The sequence below is a fragment of the Trachymyrmex septentrionalis genome, unplaced genomic scaffold, assembly GCF_001594115.1.
Source record: "Trachymyrmex septentrionalis isolate Tsep2-gDNA-1 unplaced genomic scaffold, Tsep1.0 scaffold93, whole genome shotgun sequence".
NCBI lineage: Eukaryota > Metazoa > Arthropoda > Insecta > Hymenoptera > Formicidae > Trachymyrmex > Trachymyrmex septentrionalis.
Window position 1 is genome coordinate 147,343 of NW_017306121.1, and position 26,119 is coordinate 173,461.

Sequence of the window (26,119 nt, forward strand, 5' to 3'; positions counted from 1 at the left end):
TATATATATATATTTATATTTATATATAGAGTACTAGACCCAACCACTAGGAACGTGCCGATCGGGCTTTGTTTCCTTTAACATGAAGCTTGCTTTTCTCGTTATATTATATATGTTCTGTGGTGTGTAAAATATGCAGAACTGTCGCAGCATTCTCAACGCTCGTTGATGTGGTCATGCATTGCTAGCGCCACATTTGCCATTTGCGCCAAAAATTCCAAAAGGACATTTCCCCCACTCCGCAATGGCGACGATGACGATGACGGCGTTGCTTACATTTGCAATTTCAGATTCGGATTTTGATTTGTAATATCTTCTTTCGTAGGGCTCGAAGAGAAAAAATAAAAACACGTACTATACAACCAGAGTGTATGCTACATCGATTATGCGTACATACGTGATTAGTTCTGCCCTTATCGAGATATGGTAATCTCAGTCTTCTGCAATTCGCCGACTCGCGTAAAGTAGTGATGTGATAGTGTCGTTTAGCACCGAGACATTATCGTGTCTCCAGATAATAAAAAAAATAATAATAATAATAATAATAATAATAATAATAATAATGAGGAAACAAAAATAATTAAAGGGATAATTTTCATATTGTTTGTTTTAGAAAAAATTGAGTTTTAAGAAATGTAAAAGAATTGCTCGTATATAGGATATTTTGGATTTAAATGGCCAAACTTCGAGAGTGTGTAGGGAATCTATAAACTAAGAAAAAAGCATATCTTCAGAGATATGCTTGTTTGTTTTTACTTCGTTTTAGAGAAAAAATCGCAAAAAAAAACCAAATGTGGTTTTCATTTTTATATTTATTTATTATTCATTCTGTATTTATTTATTTGTTTATTCATTTACACTTATTTATTCACATCGTCACTTGCTTAATGCAGATATTGTTCCAAATGTTGGTTTCTCCTAGTAATGCACGCATTGTATCTTGTACGGACAACTCATGTTGCAGCGAAACTCTGATCTGTTCTACACAATAAATTACTGATCCGGCACTCTTCTGTCTGAAAATCGATGCGAACACTCTCGCACTGCCTCTGAAGCATTATCACTGAAGTCGTAAATAAAAACAATAATACTGGCTATCCAGTCAGAAATCCATTTTTCGACGTCTTCATAAGAATTGAAGTGTTCCTCAGCAAGTGCGTGTGTCATCGACCGAAACAAGTGGTAGTTGGAAGGAGCACAGCGAAGTATTGTTCAATACTTCTAACGTTTCCTTGACAAGTTTTGTGACGTGAGACCGAGCGTTGTCATGAAGTAAAATCACTTTATGCTGTCTCGTTTCATATTTTGGTCGTTTTTCGTTCAATACTCGGCTCAAACGAATAATTTGTTCTTGGTAGAGAGATCCCCTGTAACTGTTTGACTGGATTTCAACTGCTTATGGTACACTATACCCTTCTGATCCCACCAAATACAGGCATTGTCTTCTTTCTGTAGATATTTCGCTTTGGCGTCGATGTTGAGGATTGACCGGGGTCGCAAATGGTTTTTCAATGTTTGGGATTGTCAAAATAAATCCATTTTTTATCCCCAGTGACGATACGATACAAAAATCTCTTTTTTTATTGTTTAGCAAGCAAAATTTCGCTGATGGTTTTTCGCCTCTTAGCTTCAGTTCATGGGATCCATTTTCCATCCTTGTAGACCTTTCCCAAAGCTTTCAAATGATCGGAAATAACAGATTCAACACAATTTAATGTTTCTGCAAGTTGTTTTTGTGTTTGATATGAGTCTTCATCTACCAATGCTTGTAATTCTTTGTCTTCGAATACTCTTGGTGGAATCTATTTTCCTATAAGTATCATTCAATTCTAACTTCAAGATATTTACAACACATTGATATCTAATATATTCAAATTTTTTAAAATGTGTAATTTTTAACTGAACTGTTCCCAAAAAATTCCAATTTAAATCTATATAGCCGATGCAAGTGAGGTGGGGATAATATTGTTTGCGATACAATATCTGATGAATCTAGCATGTAAAAGACTTTTAGTTAAGCAAATACGTGACTTAACTCATAACTTTAATAATGTAACTGTTTCCGGTCCAAAAACGGAATAAATAAATTGAAAAAAAGAAAAATATTGAGGTGGACGCATTTTGGTGGATAATAACGGGCTTACGCGCTTTATAGTGAGTTGGAAAGAAAAAAAAGTATATAGCCAATTCCACATGTAGAAGTTTATTAAGTAATGATGGAATACTTCCGAGAGCCTACGCTCTTCCAAAGATACATAAACAGGATTGACACTTTCGTATAATAGTTTCTTCGATAAATAGTCCTTTGTATTTGTCAGCAGTGTTTCTTCATAATATTATCATAAAAAAATAATTCCTAAGACTGATAGTCATATTGAAAATAAGATATTGAGTGATGAATTTCAGGTAACGTCACTGGATGTTGTGAGCCTCTTTACTAACGTCCCCCCATTGACTATGCAATGGACTGCGTTAAAGACCATTAGCGATTTATTTCTAGAGATTGTTGTCTACCGGAAGAGGAATTCATCAAAGCGATTCAGTTCGTTTTAGATTCTACTTTCTTTGTTTTTGATAGTTGTTTAGACTAAGTACAAAATTCGCGACGTCATCATCATTATTATTTGACACCACACTCAATGTCGCGACGGAAGTATAGACCGCGACAACTGTCGGCGATCGATCGAAGCGCTCGATACGGGACTTTAGGCCGTTTCCGTCTTTGAGAAAGAAGCTCGGTACCATCCGACAAGTGAGCACCGATTCCCGTTCCACGAATACACAGAATTCTTCCAACCCGCACCAGCGGTCATAATCTTACGAACAATTTTTGGTCCTTCGAGCCGGATTCTGTGTTAAGAAATACGGATTTTGTGATTGTGAGGTGAATTGAGAAAAGAAACCAAAAGGGATCAAACATCGGTCAATTTTCCACGGAATCACGGGCCAGAGATAGGAATCTCACCCCCTCCAGCGCGCCATTGTACGTGTGAGACGTATACATAGGCGCGCCTACACACATCAAGACGCACGAGTCCGTGTTCACGAAGAAGCTTTCGTCAAATTTCGGCAGTCACCGAACGTTACCGAACGTCACGGGGCATCGCGTCAGAGACGTCCCCACTTTCCGTCTTCTCCTGCCCCGCTGAAGAGAGGCAAGCTTACACGCAAGCTTACAAGCTCCGCCACGTTGAAGCGAACTTGATCGCATTCGGCAGTCGCCGCGCACGAGTTCCAACTGGACTTCTTCGCTTCGAAGAGTTCGACCAACGCATTTTCGCCCACGACATCAAATTCATCATGGGTCTGTCATATGATTCAGCTCTAATTCAACAGAAGCAATTTCTTGGGCTTCTTGCAAGAGCGGTGGAGAACTTCAAGAAAATCGGCCCCAAAAATATCACTGTTGCCATAGCACGCAGTCGACTCGTAAATGTCGAAAAATATTGGGAACGCATTTTGGAGCTCAACGCACAACTCGAAGAATTAGCTACGGACGAAGATCGTTCGGCAGAGCCATATTTCACCGACTGTCTTTTCTACGCCGCAGAGGAGACCTTCCTGGGAGCCTCGGACTACATAACAGCCTGCGTAGATAAGTTAACACCGTCTACTTCTAATGCTACACCTCCGATTCATAATTCGACCATAAACGAAACTCAGTCGCAAAATAAGTCTCCATTTTTGCCGCGCATAACTTTGCCAAAATTTTCGGGAAATTATACCGATTGGGTCAATTTTCGAGATATTTTCGCTTCTCTCGTGCATAGTAGTACAAGCCTATCGAATGTTGAACGCTTTCATTATTTAAAATCGAGCCTAACCGGAGATGCAGCATTAGTACTTAAAAACATTTCGATTACGGACGCGAATTATGCTTCCGCGTGGAACACGCTCAATTCGCGTTATAATAATCCTCGTGCAATTGTAAACGCGCATTTGTCTGCATTATGCGATCTCGCGCCAGTAAAGCACGAAAATGCTACAGAATTGCAATTTTTACGCGATCGAACAAATGACGTCATTGCGGCGCTCACTACGTTGGAACGACCTGTATCCGAATGGGACGATTTGCTTGTATTTTTAACAGTTAAAAAACTCGACAAACATACGCGAATGGAGTGGGAGTTCAAACTCGGCGATTCTGAGGACTTCCCCTCCTATGATGATTTAGATTCGTTCTTGTCTGCGCGCATCCGAGCGCTCGAATCGGTGTCGTGCGTCGGTCCGTCTACTAACGCGTCGACGAAAACAAGCGGATCGCCGCATTCGAAATCAACTCGCGTACTCACCGCAACCGAGAAGCATGAACGGTGTACTCTTTGCGCAAATGAACACCAACTGTACCAGTGTCAAAATTTTAAAACCCTCGAGCTCGAAAGTCGAATGAAAATTATCCGAGATAACAATCGATGCATAAACTGTTTGCGCGTTGGACACGCGGCCTCAAAGTGTCGAAGCAAATTTAGATGCGCTCGTTGCAAGGGATTGCACCATACGCTGCTGCATCAGGATCGGTCTGCTGCACCGGTGCAATCGGTAAACCATGCGGGAACGGCGTTAAGCCTAGACGCTAAGCCTTTTACTGATAACACTGCAACTGGATTTGCTGCTTCCGACATTGAAACGTCGCTGTCTTGTCCGACTAAAATTAATAACGCACCAGACAATCTTACTGCCTCTAACCCTCGGCCATGCGGCTCATGCAATACGGCAGGTGGCAACGGAGTCGTATTCCTCGCGACCGCAACTGTCGTTGTCAAGTCACCGGAAGGTCGGACCTTCCGAGCTCGCGCTTTACTCGACTCTGGATCTGAGTCTACCTTTATTTCAGAACACGCCGTACAAGCTTTGCGCGCGAAGCAACATAAGACTCATATCGAAATTACCGGTGTAGGTGCACAAGCACAAGGGCTTGTTCGCGCACTGACGAACATTACTATTGAACCGCGTGATGGACAGGGCCCAACGATTGCGGTTAGAGCACTAATTCTGAAGAAATTATCTTCGTACAAGCCGACAGCGCATATTGCTCCCGGCAAATGGCCGCATATATCGGGATTGCCGCTGGCGGATATTGATCCGTCAGACCCTGTTCCCATCGACCTCTTGATCGGTGCGGACCTGTACGGGCAACTGCTCTTAGACGGGTTGCGCAAAGGACCGCTAGGTTCCCCTACCGCACAACGGTCCATTTTCGGTTGGTTACTCATCGGTCCCTCATCCAACTACCACAGCATCCGCACATCCGCGACGACTTTACATTGCTCGTCCGTAACAAACGTCGACTCGCTTCTCAAGGCATTCTGGGAAGTCGAGGAAGTAAACACGCCAAACATCCTTTCAGAAGAGGATCTCCGATGCGAGCAACATTTCGCGTCAACGCACCAACGCTTACCAAATGGACGGTACATGGTGCGCCTCCCTCTGAAAGATATATCAATGCAAATCGGCGCAACTCGCCAAGCGGCGAAACGCCTTCTTGAAAAATCTGAATGCCAGTTAATTCGTCAATTGGAAGTTTTGGGAAAATACAAAGCGTTTATGACCGAGTATCGCGATCTCGGCCATATGATGCTCGCGCCACCCCACTCTTCTAAAATCGGGACTACGGTGTATTTGCCACACCACCCGGTCTTCAAACAACATGACCCGTCGAGTAAAATTAGGATCGTCTTCAATGCGTCACATCGCTCAAGCGACGGAAGCACGCTTAACGATCACTTACTTTGCGGTCCCAAGCTGCAGAGCGATCTGCCAGCTATAATCCTTCGGTGGAGACAACACCGATACATCTACACGGCGGACATCGAGAAGATGTTCCGTCAAATTCTCGTTCACCCTGACGATCGAGACTATCAGAGAATCCTTTGGAGAGATTCTCCCTCTGAACCCATAGCGGAGTATCAATTAGCTACCGTTACTTACGGTACGGCCTGTGCTCCCTATCTCGCACTACGCGTCTTGCGGCAGCTTGCTCACGATGAGCGGGCGCATTACCCACGTATCGCCGGCATCATTGAGGAGGATACCTACATTGACGATATCTTCTTTGGTGCTGACGATATCCAGACCTTGCGCGAGATGCGAACTGAACTCGTCACTCTAATGAGCAAAGGCGGGTTCACTCTCAAGAAATGGTACTCGAATGAGCCATTGCTCTTGGCGGATATCTCCGCTACCTCTTCCGACCCTTCCTTGCTGCTCCACTTGGATCAGGAGGGGAGTACCAAGGTGCTCGGAATACACTGGCATCCAGCCACCGACTCATTCCGGTTTTCCGTAACCGTGTCACCTACCGGATTTCCGACAAAACGGCTCGTACTATCGGAAATCGCCAAGCTCTTTGACCCCTTAGGATGGGTCTCCCCCGTCACTATACGGGCTAAGATCCTATTGCAGGAGTTATGGCTCCGAAAGGGCGATTGGGACGATCCACTACCCGAGGACTTAGCCAGACAGTGGCAAGAGTATTGTCGCGATTTGCCGGCCCTTTCTCGCATTTCCATCCCTAGGTGGACAGGTCAACGAATCGAACATGCTACCCGGGATTTACACGGTTTCGCCGATGCCTCAAATCGCGCATACGCGGCTGTAGTATATCAGCGCGTGCTTCACCCAACTGATCCACCGGAAGTCACCCTGCTGGTCAGTAAGACCAAGGTGGCCCCTATCAAGACTCTGAGCATACCCAGATTGGAACTCTGTGCAGCGTCACTACTCGCGAAGTTAATGTCCAACGTTGTCTCGACTGGTCGCGCTTCGAACGCATCCCTACATTGCTGGACCGACTCCACCGTGGTATTAAGTTGGCTTAACGAGCATGCCTCGCGGTGGAAGACGTTCGTCGCCAATCGAGTGTCTGACATACAAACCAGGCTACCCACGGCTACTTGGCGCCACGTGCCAAGCAAGCATAACCCTGCGGATATTGCTTCACGGGGTATTTCACCCTCAGAGTTGGTCAACCACGATCTTTGGTGGAACGGACCACAGTGGCTCAAAGTTGAACCTTCCGAGTGGCCACACAACCCACTCATCACCATACCGGACGACGAGCTCGCCCGTAAAACCCCAACGACACACACTGCTCACGTCAGCACGGAGGAGTGGGACCTACCTACGAAAATCTCCACATGGCCTCGATTAGTGCGTGTCACCGCGTACGTACTACGCTTTTTGCGACATTGTCGGTCCCGCTCAACCGATAAACTCACATTCACCACCGAAATTCAGAATGCCCGACAATATTGGATTCAAGCGGCTCAGCAATCAGGATTTCACGAAGAGATTCGGGAACTGAACCATTCCCGCTCAGTTCCGCCACGTAGCCGACTTTCAAAGCTAACACCCTTCCTTGATAGTTCAGGTACCCTGCGAGTAGGGGGACGACTATGCAACTCTGCATTATCGTACGATGAACGTCATCCGATCATTCTGCCCCCGCATCGCATTAGCGACCTGATTGTTCGCCACACCCATTTGCGATGTCTTCATGGAGGGTTGCAAATGACGCTACGTGTTCTCCGCCAACAATTCTGGCTGCTAGGAGCCCGGAACATCGTGAGGGCACATATAAATCGGTGTATTCAGTGCGTGCGTGCACGAGCAACCTCTGTCACACAAATCATGGGTAACCTTCCAGAACAACGAGTTACCCCGGCTAGGGCATTCGCCCATTGCGGCATCGACTATGCAGGCCCCATTTCTGTCCTCGCAGTTAGCGGACGAGGCCAAAAGGCTCATAAAGCGTACATTGCCGTCTTCGTATGCCTATGCACGCGAGCAATTCATCTGGAATTAGTCTCAGACTATTCTACAAAGAAGTTTCTAGCCGCTTTTACCCGGTTCGTCTCAAGAAGAGGCACACCAACCACTGTTATGAGCGACAACGGCACCACATTTCAAGGTGCTGATCGCGAACTACGCGGCGCGTTCCGCAAATTAAAACAAGACCCAGAGCTCCAGGCCCACATGGAAAACTTTGAGATTTCGTGGAAGTTCATCCCCCCTTCCGCTCCTCACCACGGAGGTATTTGGGAGGCTGGGGTGAAGAGCACGAAACACCATCTGCGTAGGGTGATCGGTGATAAAACGCTGTCGATAGAAGAAATGTTTACCTTCCTTACGGAAGTGGAAGCATGCCTAAACTCCAGGCCCATATGGCCCCTGACGGATGATCCAAGTGATAACTTGGCATTGACCCCTGGGCACTTTTTGATTGGTGCTCCAATCGTGGGAATCCCTGAGCCATCCGTGATCGATAAATCGGAGCAGTATTTATGTCGCTGGCAACGCGTTCGCCGCATGACTGAGGTTTTTTGGCGGTCCTGGTCGACTGAATATCTGCATACGTTGCAGCAGCGCCATAAATGGCGCACTCCGCAGAACGACCTTAAGGTCAACGATATCGTAGTCTTAAGAAATCCGCTTCTTCCGCCTACAAAATGGGCACTAGCGCGCGTAACTCAGGTACATCCTGGTCGAGACGGTCGGGTAAGAGTAGTCACCGTTAAAACCTCGCGATCGACTTACCAGAGACCGGTTACCCAGTTATGTAAATTGCCTGTAGAACCTATACCCTCTTAAGACATTGTATCCAGACGGGTGGTTCCACAGAGCAGCGCCAAACTGTTTCGCCATGGCGGGCGGCATATTTAGGATTAAGTTATGTATAAGGTTCCTGCGTTAATTTAAGTTCTAGTTAGAATCGTAACCTAGTTCTTCTCTAGTCTAATCTTCTATAGTTCTATCGCCTCGGATTGCCCGATACGAGGCGGGCGGTTGTTTAGACTAAGTACAAAATTCGCGACGTCATCATCATTATTATTTGACACCACACTCAATGTCGCGACGGAAGTATAGACCGCGACAACTGTCGGCGATCGATCGAAGCGCTCGATACAGGACTTTAGGCCGTTTCCGTCTTTGAGAAAGAAGCTCGGTACCATCCGACAAGTGAGCACCGATTCCCGTTCCACGAATACACAGAATTCTTCCAACCTGCACCAGCGGTCATAATCTTACGAACAATAGTGTTATACGAGTATATAGACAGAACGGCACTCCTATGGACTCTCCATTGTCTCCCGTCATTGCGGATCTAATTATGCAAAAGCTGGAGGTTAGAGCTTTGTCTTTGATTCGGTTGCCCTTTTACTATAGGTTTGTTGACGACATATTATTGGCGGCACCTGCGTCTTCGGTTAAGTCCATTCTTGATATTTTTACTTCTCAGTATCCTAGGCTTCAGTTCACTATGGAGGTAGGGGGTGATAGATTGAATTTTTTGGATGTTACAGTGTTAGGGATAATGCGTTGATAGAGTTCAATTAGTATCACAAACTTTTTCGGGTAGATATTTGAATTTTTGGTCACAGCATCCTGTTTCTCAAAATAGATACAATCGCGGGATTAGTTAATAGGGTAGTTTTGCTTTCGAATCCTAAATTTTACCTTGATAATTTGTATTTCATTATTAAAGTATTATTAGAGAATGATTATCCATTGAATTTTCTATTTGAGAATATTAACAATCGTTTGAAGAAAATTATTATAGTTGGAAATAGGAAGAGTGTTGTTAATGATAATAAGGCAGAAGCAGTGCATCCTTCGTGGTTCACTGTTCTTTTCATTCGTGGTATTACTGAGAAGTTTAGCAGATTGAATAGTGAGCGTATGAGAGTATCGTTCTATAGTACTAATAAATTGCGAGAATTCATTAGGATACATAAATTTTTACCGCGTGACAAGAAGTCAAATGTTGTTTATAAGATCTCGTGTAAGAGTTGCGATGCAAGTTATGTAGGGCAGACGTGTAGACAGCTGAAGTCAAGAATTACGGAGCATAAGAACCACATCTGATAGAACATCTCTGCTCGTAATGTTATAACAAAGCACCGCCTTACAAGAAGATCATGACTTCGATTGGAACAACGTTACAATACTGGATGAGGAGCCTCACTACAGGAAGAAATTGATTTGGAGATGATATTTATCAGGAGACAGACGCACGGGCTCAACTTGCAGACGGATATGGAGGGGCTTCCCAAGGTCTATTTCCCGATCATAGACAAGCTTAGGTTGTTGTCATGTCTAGTGACAGTCTGTCAATGTCGTTGGTACGCAATAATGAGTCTTTCTGGTGTGATTTTTAATTACTTTCCAACTTTCATTTTTAAGGAATTGATTAACGTTCCAATGCAAAATTTTTTCATTTGTAAGCTTCAATAATACTAGCTGAAACTGAAAGTGACTCACTGTGTCTGATACTGACTGGCTAAAATATCGAGAACCGGTTTTTGAATAATTTATAGTAATGCGATACAGTTTGTGATTTGTGATCAGGATGGGCGTCCTTATTTTCGAGATAATTAATTATAATCTTAAGGTTTTTGATAAATTAGTTTTTCATATTTTCCATTTCGATATTTCCATTATTTCATTTTTTCGTTCATCTTTCTTTTCTCTTTTTTCGTTTTATTTTATTCTTTTTGGCGTCTGAATTCTCGGGGTAGGGATGCTCACCATGATAGGATAATTTTTATTCACAGTTTATGTATATTAATTTTTGTTGTTTCTGAGGAAGGCTCAAAAGTGAGCCGAAACATGTAAGCGCGTTTTAGTAAATAAAGAAGTTTTACACTTCATAGATATATTACTTGCGCGACGTCTTCTGCGCTTGATTCCTACTGCCTGTATCCTTTCCAGTTCTTTGAATTATAAGGAGTCTTAGTTAATTTGATTTATAATACGGATTTAAATAAGTAGCTTTCAATGCGAATGATATTCCTATTGATGTGTATCCAATAGTAACTAATATACCATTAGTCGAATAATATTCCTATTGGACTACATTTAATGATAAAGTATTTTACCACTGACTAAATAATTTTCTTATTGAACGCTTCAAATAGTAAAGTCATTCGATAATGATAATGCCGTTGAATCTGTATAATTTTATCATTAGTTCAAATGATTTTACTATTGATCTGAATAATAATACAATTGACACTTTTCGCGACGGGATAGACCAGATTTCGCACACAAGATATTGTTCTATTAACTATACCGGCTGGAATATCAAGAAAAATACAATCGTTAGATGTTTTTGGATTTCATTTGTGGAAAAATTTCATCAAGCATTTTTCAGATATGGTCATGCTTTTAGATCTTGATGTAAAGCTTTATTCTAGAAATGCTATTTTCAAATTACAATTTATTAACGCACAATCAGTTTTTATCGCCAAGATTTACTAATTTGTTTAGCACGCTTGGTACCAAAGTGTATATTTGGAACATCGGCTAGTAGAATTTGAAACTCCAGTTGAATTTTGTTTTAAAAAATTCGAAACCAACATGCGATATTTATGATAATTAATAAGATGCAATGTTTTGTCAAAACATTATTCATGTTAACGTTGAACACGATGGACACTGTAATTAGCTGCTGTACCATCAAAATGAAATGAACAATATTTTATGAAAATAAGAATTTCTTTATTCATAACTTTGATTTTAATTATTGGAGGTACATTTTTGTATTGTATATATTATTTAAAATATTTGATTGGTTTCGGAAGTTTAATAAAGTTACTGTTACTATTACTGCTATTACTATTATTATTATTATTATTATTATTATTATTATAACATTATTATTGTAAACAGCTCTTACTATAATAGCTAGTGTGATATTGATGCATACCGGATGCATACCGGATTCATTCAATGTTATCTCGAGTAACTAACGCTGATATGAGACTGATACGCGTATATATAAAGGCGTTTTTCGTTCATATTCCAAAAATCGTTTGCGGAACATGAATTTTGTATAGGTTGTTGTTTTCAGCATAAAATGTTTTTTAATTTTTGTTACTATAAAAATTAAAAAATGTTTGAAAATTAGGGGTGGGAGTGGGGATATATAAAATAAACAAATAAATTAATAAATTTTTTTATTATAATTATGAAATACTCTTGCAACCATTTAACTTTTATTTTAATCATTTTTTTCTATCTTTCGATGATATTCAATCTGAAAGAAAAAAATTGATTTTTTCAAGGAAGGATTTCACCCGCTAACGTGCGACTCAACACGTATAAAAAAATACATGTCCCCGATTTTTATCCATAAAACAATATACTAAAATCTCATTTAAATTGGAGAGATTCACTTATTGTTGGTTATGTTCCCTTGTGAGTAAAGAAGTCTTTGTGAATATATTGGGTGGATCCATATATTCGTTCGCTTTTTGAAGGCTAAAATGAAACAAGTTTTTTTCATACAAAGGATGAATTTTAATCAATAATATATTCTCCGTTTTTGTTGATGACCTCTTGCCATCTTTCCAACAATTTCATTATTCCGCTCTCATAGAAGGTCTGGGGCTTAGAGGCGAAAAACCGGTCGAGGTACGTTTTCACAGCTGTCTGATCAGCGAACGATTTCCCGTTGAGGGAGTTTTGCAGGGACCGGAACAAGTGATAGTCGGATGGCGCAAGGTCTGGTGAATACGGTGGGTGAGGCAAAACATCCCAGCCAAGTTGCACTAATTTTTGCTGAGTGATTATTGCGGTGTGGGGTCTGGCGTTGTCATGGTGGAATATGACACCTTTGCGATTGATCAGTTCTGGACGTTTCTGTCGCAATGCTTGATTCAATTTCGTTAGCTGCGTGCAGTAGATCTTCGAATCGATCGTTTTTCCCTGAGGAAGCAGCTCGTAAAACAGCACACCACGATGATCCCACCATATGGATAGCAAAATCTTCTTCGGATGCAGGCCGGCCTTCGGGGTGGCATTCGGCGGCTCGCCAGCGGTTCCCCACGATCTCTTGCGCACTATGTTGTCATAGATGATCCACTTTTCGTCGCCAGTCACTATTCGTTTGAGAAACGGGTCGCTTTCGTGCCGCTTCAGAAGTGAATTGCAGATGGATATGCGGTTGGCCAGGTTCTCCTCGGTCAGCTTGTGCGGCACCCAAACATCGAGGCGGGACACGTAGCCAAGCTGTTGCAAATGCCTTTGTACGGTTCCATAACCTATTTTAAGTGTCTCCGCAATCTCTCGCACCTTTAGCGTCCGGTCTTGCTCAACCAGTGCCTTGATATCATTCGAATCAACCTCGGTGGGCCGACCGCTGCGGGGTCCATCTTCAAGACTCGTATCTCCGGAACGAAATTTGGCAAACCATTTCTGAGCGGCACGTTTTGTTAAGGCATCGTCCCCGTATACGCTGCATATCTTTCGGTGGGCCTCCGCAGCTCGCTTGCCTTTCTTGAAGTAATAAAGCAAAATGTGCCGAAAATGCACCTTATTCTCCGACATGTTCACAGGTCTATAGCACAAACAAAACTAATGCCAATGAAACCAAATTTGACAGATGAAAAGAGCGGACTGTCACCTTTTCAAAACATATTTGGATTGCCCGATTAGGCAACCAGAACCGGAGATATTCGGAAAAAATTTGCACTACTAACAAAAAGCGAACGAATATATGGATCCACCCAATAGATCGAAAGCTTAATTGTTTCTGACATATAAAAATTTTTGTTAACATCATAAATGACTTATTTGCTACATTTAGAGATAATGTTCCACATCTTCTCCTATTTCACACGTAGAAATCAGTAAGTCATTCATAATGCTTACATACAAAAATATTAATATCTTAGAAACTTTCGACCTATATTCACTAAGATTTTTTTCTCTCTCAATATTGTATATACTATCTACTATATATATTAAAATGCTGATTGTTTTTTTTTCAATACTCTGTGTATACAGGTGTTTCAAAATTCGCGCCCGCGAAGCACAAGATGATACTTTACGCTAAAAGAAACAACTTTTTACTTTTCAAAATTGCGAAAAAGTTGTTTGTTTTAGCACAATGTATCACGTCTTATATTTTGTGGGTATGAATTTTGAAATATTCTGTATATAATCATATATAATTATTTGTGATCAATATGATTGGAAATGAAACCGTTTATATTAAAACTTAAATACAAAGCGCCTTACTGGTCCGAGTATTAATAATACTATATAATATACATTCATTTATTATAATCACTTTTTTTTACATTTCTGCAAACTTGAATTTTTACTAAAATAAGTAATAAGAAAATTATCTTTTGAGTTATTATTTTAATGTTTTCTCATTATTATTATTTATATTACACTCTCTGAAAAATAGTTTTATAAAAAAATAAAGATATATGGATATATTTCATATATAATTATATATGTTTATGAATATTTATACATGTTTATGTATGTTTATATACACATGTATTTTTTATAAATAAATTTTTTTATCGGAATACAACTTTATACTGTCATCTTCGGATGACAAGAGTATTATTGAACAATTTAATAGAGGATTTAAACAATGTGTGGTTGTATCTCCACTGTCCCCAGAGCTGCGCTACTTTTTCTCCCAGTGTGAAAACGACTGACTGAAAGAAAATCAATACAGATCGAGAAACAATTGAGTTTCGTCCGAACTGTCATTATGTTTGGACGTTTCCGCTGAGGATCTGTATTTATTGTATTTTCCCGCACAATAAAATTATCGTTGTGTCTTTTCTACACGAGCAGCCATTCTTCACGGAAACGTGAGTGCAAGCAAGTCGGCTTTTGCGAGACGAGTGTAAGTTGATGAACTGCTCGCAAGTTCTGGTACGAGTGATCGCTGTCTGGACGCAACAGTATCAATTATTTTGAGGAATTGAATACTATCGAGTTAAAAATGCGATTTCAATAGAGTGCATCAGTCTTAAAATGTTGGAAAATACTAGAGAGGAAATAGAATTCGGGATTGAAAATTTCGAAATTGGACTACAGAATTCGCACTTCTTTCTTCTATGTTCACTTTTTAATTTAATAATTCTATGATCTTGGCGAGTATTCACAAACTCGATGTTATACAATACAATTAGAATCAATATTGGACCAATCAGCCGAGATTTAGTAATTTCTCAAAGTTATGACACATAAGTTAATTTAATTAAACGTTTGCAATGTAATGTTGATAGAAACCAATCAGCGTCAAATTCAGATTTAGTTTTGACAAAATTCCGTTGAACTGAAGATTAAGAGCCATTTCGATCAATTTTAATCCACTGTTCATTGAAATTGGCCAATTGCAGCCAAAATGACAAATGCAATTGATCAAAGTACTAATTGTCGATCAAAGATAATCGGAGTTTGGTCGAAGTGGCCTTAAGACAAAGATAGTAAAACGGGCTTTAATCGAATTATGTAACTATTTGTATAATATATACACTTTGTTAATATATAGCACATAAAAATTTCTTATACTTTAATCGAAGTATGATAAACTTTGATATTAGGGGACACCTCTTCGGTGACCTTGATTTTGACATATATGGTAAAGGTGAAGGTATTGTTCAATTTTTTCTTATAAATTAATCGGCGGTCTTTTATAGTTTTCGAGATATATTTACATAAAATTCATCTTCAAAATTTTATTATTTTTTGTATATGACACCTTGTATATGATAGATAGTGTATATACATATTATATATAGAATCAGAGTTATTTTAAAGTAGTATTTACATTTTGGTACTACTATTGACCTTGTTTATCAGATGTTGTCAAGATCGTGACCCTGATAATTTCCAGCACGTTTTTTGCTTGTTTTTCATTAAAAAGTTATTAAGAAAAAAAGTTTAAAAAAATAACGTCTCTTCTATTGTACTGTATAGAACAAAAATTCTCTGCTTTAAAACAGATTTCCTGCTTCAAAAACAAAAATTTTCTTTGAAAACGTTATTTTCTTATATAATATAATTTTTGTTTTTATATGATAATGCATAGGGGCTCACGACTTTCTACGCTTCGTGTGCGCCCCGTAGCAGGAAGAGAGATGGGGTAGAAATTGTTTCGCGTGAAAGTCGCGCGCCTCGTAACAAAGGGGAAAGTGGAGTGAAGAAGTGCTTCGCGTAGAAGTCGCGCGACTCTAAGCAGGGAGAAAGGTAGGGTGAGAGTCGCTTCTAATATAAATAAAGTCAATAGTAGTATCAAAATGTAAATATTACCTTAAAATAATTCTGATTCTATATATAATATATATGTACATTATCCATTATATACAAGATGTTATACAAAAAATAATAAAATTTTGAAGACATGTTTTATGTAAATAATATATCTCGAAAATTATAAGAGCCGATTAATTTATAAGAAAAAGTTGATCGATACGTTCATATACTTTATATAATATATGTCAAGATCATTGAACAAGTGTCTCCTAATATAAAGATTTACCCAAATAATTTACTCAAACTATCTTAAGCGGTGTCTGCAATGAGATTTTAGGGCATAAAATTTAAGTTTTAAGCTTTAAGCCATAAAGAAATTGACCAATCAATAGTCGATTATTTTCTTTACATTCGACTGTGATTGGCCAATTTCTTATGGCTTAAAGCTTAAAGCTTAAGTTTTACATCTTAAAATCTCATTGTAGACGTTTGTTTCACACAATCATATTTACTTATCTGCAATCAAGTCACAAAGCGACAAAGTGCTTATTTGATATGTACATGTTATTGATCCTCTATAATTGAGGGGATTAGCGGATAAAGCTACAATTCTACTTAGTCCTTTTTTTGGAGATTAACACAAATAAACAAGGAATTAATGTTGCTTATTAGTTAAATGCTCATTAGTTAAGTATGAACGTGTTTCGATTGTCCTGTGATCGAAAATGATATAATCTATGGAAAAAGGGCCTCAACCGACTTGGGCTATTGTTCCGTATATCTATATTAGCATAAACACTACAAACTTAACCTTTTTAAAAAAGTAAACAAAGACGCTAAGCATATGTGCTTCTCGAATAAAACCTTACTATCCAATTCAATCAATAGTAGTTTTAATTTTTCTTCAAAGATATTCTTATTGAAAGTCTTCTTATTCTAATCCAAGTAATGACAACTTCAATTCTCTATCAAAGTCTTATCAAAAAGTATTATTCTTCAAAAAAATTTAATGTATCAAATGAAAAATTAAAATCCAGATGCTACAATCTTAATTAATCAAGTTAAATTCTATCAAATTAAAAAGTAAAACACAAACAGTACTGTCTCTTATTATTTACTTAATTCTAATGATATATACCATTTGTATAAAAGATTTGATATCAACAAAGTTGATCAAATTAAATTCCTCAAAATTTTATATATCATTCGTAAAATATAATATATTTGATCTGTTATTAAATTATAAACAAATGGAGATCAAGATCGAATAAATCGCTTTTTCATTATCATTTCCTAGTTTAGTTAGCAATTACTAGCATGTTTCATTGCTGACTTTACCGATCCTGTTGTTTTGAAAAAACCGACCCAGTCACTATCGTAGTACAGATTGCAGCGCTCGCTGATCATGTATATCACTAGCGCTCCTTGCGTAAAAAATGTCAGAAAGACACCTAAGGAATATGTGGAATGCAGTCGACGATAATAATGACGAGTCTTAATATGAAAAGTTACAGATCCGAACTTGTGTTGCAATATAATTCACTTGTAGGGTACGTAGAAAAAAATAAAAGCACGTATAACAATCGAAGTGAAAACTATAGATTAAGTGTACTTAAAACTCGATCGGGATAGCCGTTATTGAAATCCGATAATCTCGATCTAATAACTCGTCGGTTTTCATAAAGGAGAGTGTTTGGCGTCATGCTTAGCGCCGAGATATTACTATGTCTCCAGATTAAAATATATAATAGATGTTGTTTAGATTCAAAATAAATAACAATAAATAAAGGGCAAAATAAGAGTCAAACACATTTTTTAAATTGTCACACAATTAAAAAGAATAAATTATAAATAAAGAAAAGTAAAATTGAAAAAAAATTAATAAAAAACTCAGTTTAAATTCAAATAAATTACAAATTTTGGCTACCGGATTGAGCCCTCTTCAGATATTAATTTATCATAAAAATCGCTGTACAAAATTAATTATCGAAGATGTTTGCATATTAACTATAATCACAGCTCGGGTGAGTTTGGTGTAGAACTCAACATTATTCACATACGATTGTGAACAGTCAAATGTGTTTCATATCTCTTGGAAAAAGTTCTAGTTGGTAAAAAAGATAAAAAGACTTCTTACGAAAAAATAAACACAATTACAAAATATAAAGAGCATACAACCACAATAGATGTTAACGCAAGTCATATATTTAAAATTCACAAATAAATAAATAGACGTTTCGGTCAAGATTTGACCATCATCAGTACACACAAGATGACAAAAAACAAAAATCTTACAAACCAGAAACAATTAACAATAGTCGGAAGGTGTTATAGTAAAATTAAATTAGAATTACATAAAAAATTATTGAAAAGAAAATACATAAATTTACAAGCGCAATGTTCGCTAATTAAAATAAGTGAACTAATATTTTCCCTTTGTGGTATGAGTTGACAGCGTGAATAGAAATCAAGAGAGATGAGTAGTATTTTAATCTTCTGATATAATGCTCTGTTACAATTCCTGTTATCTTAAGAAGCGAAGAGCAACTTCGTGTAAAAATACGGAATTTCCCAGTTCTATTAAAATAAAAAAAAAATGTTTTATTTCCTCTTCGTACTAATACCAACACTTCCAAAATTATAACAATTCACGGAAATTAATTTAAAATTGTAATGAACAACCTTACCACGTATCTTATGGCACGAAAACTCACAAATAAGACACCGGAATAAATAACAAACTTTTGTAACCGTAATAAAAATTACTTCCGACAATTATAAAGGCCATCACAAACGGGAGACTATTTATATTATGCAAGGAAAAGAGGAGAAATGAGAGTGGATGGAGAACACTAAATGTGGGAAGAGGAACTATAAAAGCTAAACTAGCAAAAAAATTGTACCTTTTTGCACATATGCATATATTATTCAAGACTATTCCTAAGGCGAATAGTTACATTAAAAATAGCTTCCAATTAATTGATAAATTAAAAAGATTATACATTACAAATAAATATAAATTAATTTCCTTGGACGTTATCTCACTTTTTCCAATAGATATAGCAGTTGATTGTGTTAATGAGCAATGGAGTTTTATTTCTAAGGAATGTTCTCTGCCTAAGAATGAATTTCTGGGAGCGATACGATTTATTTTAGATTCTACCTTTTTTTTATTTGACAATAAAATTTATAAGCAAAGCTTCGGCACTCCTATGGGCTCTCCTTTATCACGTGTAATAGCGAACTTAGTAATGAGGAGATTAGAGAGATCAGTGTCCCTGATGTCGTTGAATGTGGACATTTTATTTTACCATAGATATGTAGATGACATTTGTATTGCAGTTTCTCCTCAAAAATTAATATTTTGCTACAATGTTTTAATTCATTTCATCCGTCTTCAATTTGCTATAGAAAAAAAGGAGGAGAAAAATTAGATTTTTTGGATACTACTACATCTATTAGTAAGAATTGATTTGTTTTTGATTGGTACCGCAAACCTACTTTCTCAGAGAGATTTTTAAATTTCCGCTTAAATCATCCAATTGCACAAAAGAAAGGTACAATTTTTTCGTTAGTTGACAGAGCTTTTTTATTTTCTGACTTTATGTTTCACACAAAAAATTTGACATTTATTATTAACGTTTTATTAGATAATGACTACCCATTAACTTTTATTTCTGACACAGTTAATCAACATATACGAAATTTACTTAAAAATAGACACATAATATATAAAGATTTGGTTGACAATGTCTGTGCAAATGAATCTGCATCTTGGCTTACGGTACCATTTATTCCTCTTCACACAAAAAAAATTTAAACGGTTCAATAAAAACGACATCAGGGTATCTTTTCATCCTAATAAAATAGGTAAATATATTAAAGTACAAAAGAATATTTGTCCCTATACATCTAAGAGCAATGTAGTTTGTAAGATTTCGTGTAATAATTGTGATGCGTCGTACGTTGGACAGACGGACAGACAATTAAAAACCAGAATTACAGAACATCGTAATCATATTAGACATAACACTTCTGTCCGTTCTGTCATAACGGAGCACAGGCTGCAGTATGATCATGATTTTCAATGGGACAATATTAAAATTTTGGATAAAGAGCCTTGCTATAGGAAACGCTTAATTTCTGAGATGCTCAATATTAAAAAGCAGAAAAATATTTTAAATTTACAAACTGAAGGTCTTCACAAGGCATACGAGTATATAGCCTGTAACCTGTTGTAGGATATATACGAGGGTCGTTCGAAAAGTCCGTGCAAAGTCACTGCTGATGGCACTACTGGCGCGTATCAAGGTTAGATTTAGTTAGTAGCATCTCTTGGAGGGACACACACCAAGTTACAGCCAGATCGGTCTATTTGTTTGTGTTTGGCATTCATTTGAATCGAGGAAGTCGAGGGGGGTTTGTTTCTGCAATCACGTCCTCGTTTCCATAAAATCTTTTTCCCGCCAGCCATTTCTTCATATTGGGGAACAAATAGTAGTCCGAGGGAGCCAAGTCTGGAGAATAGGGGGGATGTGAGACGAGTTGGAACCCTAATTCCATTAATTTTGCGACCACAACTGCTGAGGTGTGAGCTGGTGCGTTATTGAAAATCACTCGACTTCCTCGATTCAAATGAATGCCAAACACAAACAAATAGACCGATCTGGCTGTAACTTGGTGTGTGTCCCTCCAAGAGATGCTACTAACTAAATCTAACCTTGATACGCGCCAGTAGTGCCATCAGCAGTGACTTTGCACGGACTTTTCGAACGACCCTCGTATATATATAATATATATATTAATATAAACCAAAATGAATTTTGTAAAGTCGATGACAATTCTTCTTCCATTTGAATCAAAGCAAAGATCTTCGTCTGGTTTGTGATATTTGTGGATTAGACGTGATGACACATCAACATGACCGAACTTCGATGTTTTGACATATTTGATCTCAAAATCGTACGCAAGTAGTTGAAGCGTCCAACGTTAAAGTCGATTAGCGGTATGTGCAGATACACCTATTTTGTATCCAAATATTGTTAAAAAAGGTTTATGATCTGTTTAGAGAGTAAATTTGCGTCTATAAATCATTTTGTTAAATTTTATGAAATTTTGACGGCAAATATTAAAGCAAGACCTTTTTCAATCTGGCTATAATTTCTTTCAGTTTCTTGGAGACTTCTTACAGTATGATTAATTGCTTTAATTCAATTATCAGAAAATCGGTGTAAAATGCAAGCGCCAATACCATGCTGAGAAGCATCGGCAGTTACAATGATTTCATGTTTAGGATTGTAATGCGTGAGCAACAAATTGGATTGCAGAACCTGTTCAAAACGTTCGAACGACTCTTGACATGCTTAATTTCAATTCAATGTTGAATTCTTTTTGAGCAAATGATTTAGAGGGTGTTGTAAAATGTGCATGCTGGAATAAAGCATCCATAATAATTTATGGCTCCTAAGAATAAGCGAAGTATTGTGAGATCAGTAGGCGGAGCCATGTTGACGATGGGAGAGACCTTTTTTAGGTCCTCCGGATGCAATCTTTGTCCATCGATAATGTATCTTAAATAACTGATTTCTGTAGCAAAAAATTTACATTTTTGCATTTGAATGTAGAATCCATACTCTTGAATACATTTGAGCAATTTATGTAAATTATGATTATGCTCTTCAATTGTGGGGCTTCAATGACAAGGTCATCGATGTAAAAACTTTGTCAAGACTGGCGATCATAGCGTCAATATTGATTTGAAATTCGCCAGGGGAAACTGTGAGTCTGAATGGTAATTAATTGTAGATATAAAGACGTATCGATATGTATTAATTGTCAAGTGATGTTTTAAATTTTCGTCGACTTGCACTTGTAAAAATGCATCCGAAAAGTCGATCTGACTGAAATATTCGCAGTTTCCTAATTTGACAAAGATTTCGTCTGGATGAAGTAATAGATGGCGATTAGGTTCCAAAGAGTTGTTTAACCCCGTTAAGAACTTAGCTATAAGGATTTTCCTGTTTTTTTTACATACGACAATGATTGGTGCTGCCCAATCGAAATAATTTACAGGTAAAATAATTTCTATTTGTTCTAAGCGTGCTAATTCTGTATCAACTAATTGCAGAATGGAATAGGCAATTGGTTGCTTTGGACAAATTACTGGCTTAGCTTCTGATTTCAGGCGTAGAGAAATTTTTGTTTTGGTGCAGCATCCTATTTCAGAATTGAAAACATTGGGAAATTTCTGCTGCAATGTATTTAGTTACAATGCTAAAACTTGAGAATTTGTGACGTAATTACAAAAACTGCTAATTTGATCGTGCCATAATTTAAAAGCATGTAACCAATCCAATCCTAAAAGATTCAAATTAGTATTTGGAATGACGTAACAGCGTAATTATTGTGAAACGTCATTCAATGATACGGTGCAGTCGACTTCACGCGATTATGTAATTTGTTACCTAAAATATCCTTTACGATACGAACAGAAGACTGACTTGTGGTTGTCCCAAATATTCCCATGTATTTGTTGATATTATTGTAATGTCTGAACCTGTATCTAATTGTAGTTTAACAGGTTTTGAATTGATTGTGACATCGACATATTTACGAAAAGAAATTTTATTGATGTTATTGATTACTGATAAAGTTTTTATATGTGTGAACGTCGCATCGCCGTTGGCTACGTTGTTTACCTCTGGTTTTTTTGCTTGAACTGCAATAACCATTCTTATAACCTATAACATTGCATGTTTAACACACATGACTTTTGTAAGTATAGTACTTGGCAAAATGAAGTTGGCCACAGAACTAACAAGATGTAGTAGAGGTTTATCTTTGAGATTTGTTCCCATGATTAATATGACTTTGTGATTTATTTTATTTTTAGTGTTGTTTTTTAGTTTTATCTTGTTTTTATTTGAATTGAACTGCAGATACGCTGTGGTTTGAAATTTTGAACCAAAGACGTATCGGCTTTTAAATCGAGGAGACATTGACATTCTGTGAGATCCTCGAGAGAAAGAGAATCAGGCTTAAAATCAATAAGATTCAATAGCTTTGTGCGAATATCAGCAGACGATTGTACCATAAACAAAAATTAAGCATTTAAATTGGTTAGCAGTGATCTTAGAGATTTGAAACTCTTCGTATTTTTTGTTTATTTGCTGCGTACGCAACGAAATCTTCACATGAAGATTTGACAGTGTTCATACAGTTATATCGCTGGTTGAACAGGTTCATCTTTTTCCCAAACATTTGCTTAAGCTTTTTGATTGTGTCCTCTAAAGTGAAATTTTTAGGTTCCCGGGGAAGGATATAGTCAACGTATTGTTTGTGGCACATTGTATTTAATTTGCGTAATAATAACCTTAGCGGCATCATCAAAGTGTCGATATTAAATAATCCTTCGTAGCGTACAAACCATGCATTAAATGTTAATCCGTTATCAGGATCGTAGATGAACTCTGTGATATCGCTCGCTACTGTTTTTATCTCTTTGTTATAGGTTATTGTAGACGATGCAAAAGCCTGAGCGAACTGTGCGACAAAAGCATTTTGCTATTGGACGAAAAATTCCTGTTGTGCTTTTAATTGAATTTGTTGCTGCTGCATAAAGACCAAGATAACTTCCTTTACACTCGACATGGTCGAAGAGGTTAGGTTGAGCTTGAGAATGTGATCGATAACATAAAAGGTGAACATAAAAGGTTAATCCTCGTCACTATTATGTTCTCGTGTTGGTGGAATGACGAAACACAAAACCGGTGTTGATACATATATTTTTATAATTCATTATAAAGTGAAATAAGGGCAATTGAGAGTAAACGCAACTAACTATAGCGTATATCTGTTAACATATATTATTACATAAAAGTAATTATTTTATACATAGTTTTTGGGTTAATAATACGTACAAACGTTTCGACTTATATTTAAGCCACCCTCAGCGCATACAATAGTAAATTGCAGTCATGGATTCTTGGTGATTCTGAATTAATCATACAATTTAAATATCAAAAAAGAACTCCTTAACCAGCTATGAAATTGTTAAGATCGAACCACACAAATAAAGATTTGTCTCATAATGAAAAGATTAATAAATTACGATTAACATTCATTGTTTAAATTATAAAGTACGTTATAAATGATTCTCTTATAATATCAAAAATTCAAGTCAAGTGTTATATTTTTATATATGAATCAACGTACAAACGATCTGAATACCAATGATCTAAGTAATGAGGCACGTGTCTTTTATTCTAGACTAGAGAAAATCGAGAGAGCGGTCGCCCTCTGTTTGTTGCGCACTCATTGAATTAGTCTAATTCCGGCGGCAACAATAACAATTATCACCTCAACCTGAAACTATTTTATAATTAATATCTCATTGAACAGTATCATTTGCCACACAGTTTAGTCTAAAAATTGAGAGCCTAAAAACCGGACGAAGAAATCCCCTTTTTTGTGATCACTTTTTATTATTTGTAGATGTAAAGGTTATTTTAAGTTTAAATTGTTATTTTAATATGTCATAGTGCTATAATTTTATTAATGGTATATTGATACAGGTGAAGGTCTCTGAATATTTTGACACTAGATAGTGCGAAATATCATGCAAAAAGGTGAATATTAACAGTTATTAATATTAATTTTACGAATAATAATAACAATATAACATCTTCTTTTAATCTATGTGAAATGTTTAAGATTTTCAGTAGATCACCCTATATTACATGTGCAGTAAAATATACACTTAAACGAAAATTATTGCATTAGCAAATAAATCTCTTGTATAATACAATTATGTAGTTATATGTATACATATATATCTACTTAATATCATTTTCTTCAGAGGATGGTAAATTAGTAAAGATACCATACAAATTTAATTTACGTGCCCGACAACAAAAATAATAATAGATAAATAGACATATAAAGTTACGAGTGCTATATTTCATTACAGTTCGTGTATCGACGAGGATCGTTATACAGGATGTCCCGAATTTAAATGTCTTATTTTCGGGAACGTGTAGAGAATCGATAAAAAAAGTCTTGTTAGAAATGTGCTCGTTTTTGCTTCGTTTTAAAGAAAATTGCAAAAAAGACAAAACATTTCCATTTTTGTACTTTCTCATTGCTTATTTACATTGTATTTATTTGCTTGCCTAATGTAGATATTGTTTAAAATGTTGGCCTCTTACAGCAATGTTTTTCAATTGTTCTCTTGAGTTAACTGGCGACGAATAAACTTCCTGCTTCAAAACTTGTGTGTCCCCACACAAAGATGTTCAGTTGTCAAATTAGGCTATCGGGGTGACTTAGTAGTAAGTACTACTCCTCCACGTCTAATCCATTGTCGAAAAATGTCTGTCTAGTCAAGTTCGAGTAGTTCTGCCATAATAACCTGGACATTTATTGTGTTGAAATCACATATCAATCCGTTGTTGCAGGTGGATGTTTTCTAAATAATCAAAGAAATCATTCTTCAAAAACTCAATATATCTGGCTGCATTTAATCTGTCGGGTAAAAAAAAAGGTCTCTCTAAAAGTCGTTCCAAATTCCGAGTCAAACATTAACAACAAATTCATGCCGGAACCTACTTTCTCTAACAGTCCGGGGATTTTTATGAGCCCATATATGATAATTTCTTTGATTAATAATTCCTCCTCATGTAAATGTAGCTTTGTCCATCCAGATTTTATTTTTGATAGAAATAAATTATTACTATTAAACTAATAAAAAATAATAATAACGGCTTGGTTTCAATAACGGTTGGGAATCAACGCTAACGTTATTAGTGCGATTATCTTATATTTATTTAGTTTATTATATAATTCTTGATTTGATTTCAACGAGCGCAATACAATAGAAAATTGACATTTTGACTCCCCTTTGAGTCATCCTCAGAAAGAATTATAATTATTGTTATTATCATAATAACAATTTCTTATTCCGCAATCAATTTCTTCAAGTCAATTTTAATAGGTATAATAAACCGATTCTAATCCACTATGTGTTAGTGCGTATATGTATATGCGATATGTGTGTGTGTGTGTGTGTGTGTGTGTGTGTGTGTGTGTGTGTGTGTGTGTGTGTGTGTGTGTG

The 26,119-nt window shown here is 37.2% G+C and overlaps 2 protein-coding genes across 2 annotated transcripts; one reads left to right on the forward strand and one right to left on the reverse strand.

Moving 5' to 3' along the window:
• The first annotated feature begins 3,300 nt into the window (after positions 1-3,300).
• On the forward strand, positions 3,301-8,589 carry LOC108756076. Its single transcript, XM_018499639.1, has one exon. It carries the CDS (start codon positions 3,301-3,303, stop codon positions 8,587-8,589), a length of 5,289 nt encoding a protein of 1,762 aa, XP_018355141.1.
• Positions 8,590-12,254: 3,665 nt separating this feature from the next.
• Positions 12,255-13,504, reverse strand: LOC108756078 (histone-lysine N-methyltransferase SETMAR-like). Its single transcript, XM_018499641.1, has one exon. The coding sequence runs from the start codon at positions 13,327-13,329 to the stop codon at positions 12,301-12,303; it is 1,029 nt and encodes a 342-aa protein (XP_018355143.1). The 5' UTR covers positions 13,330-13,504; the 3' UTR covers positions 12,255-12,300.
• Between the last annotated feature and the right edge of the window lie 12,615 nt (positions 13,505-26,119).

Excerpts from the sequence above, each read along its gene's own strand:
- LOC108756076 (XM_018499639.1), top strand. The coding sequence starts at position 3,301 with ATGGGTCTGTCATATGATTCAGCTCTAATTCAACAGAAGCAATTTCTT.
- LOC108756078 (XM_018499641.1), bottom strand. The coding sequence starts at position 13,329 with ATGTCGGAGAATAAGGTGCATTTTCGGCACATTTTGCTTTATTACTTC.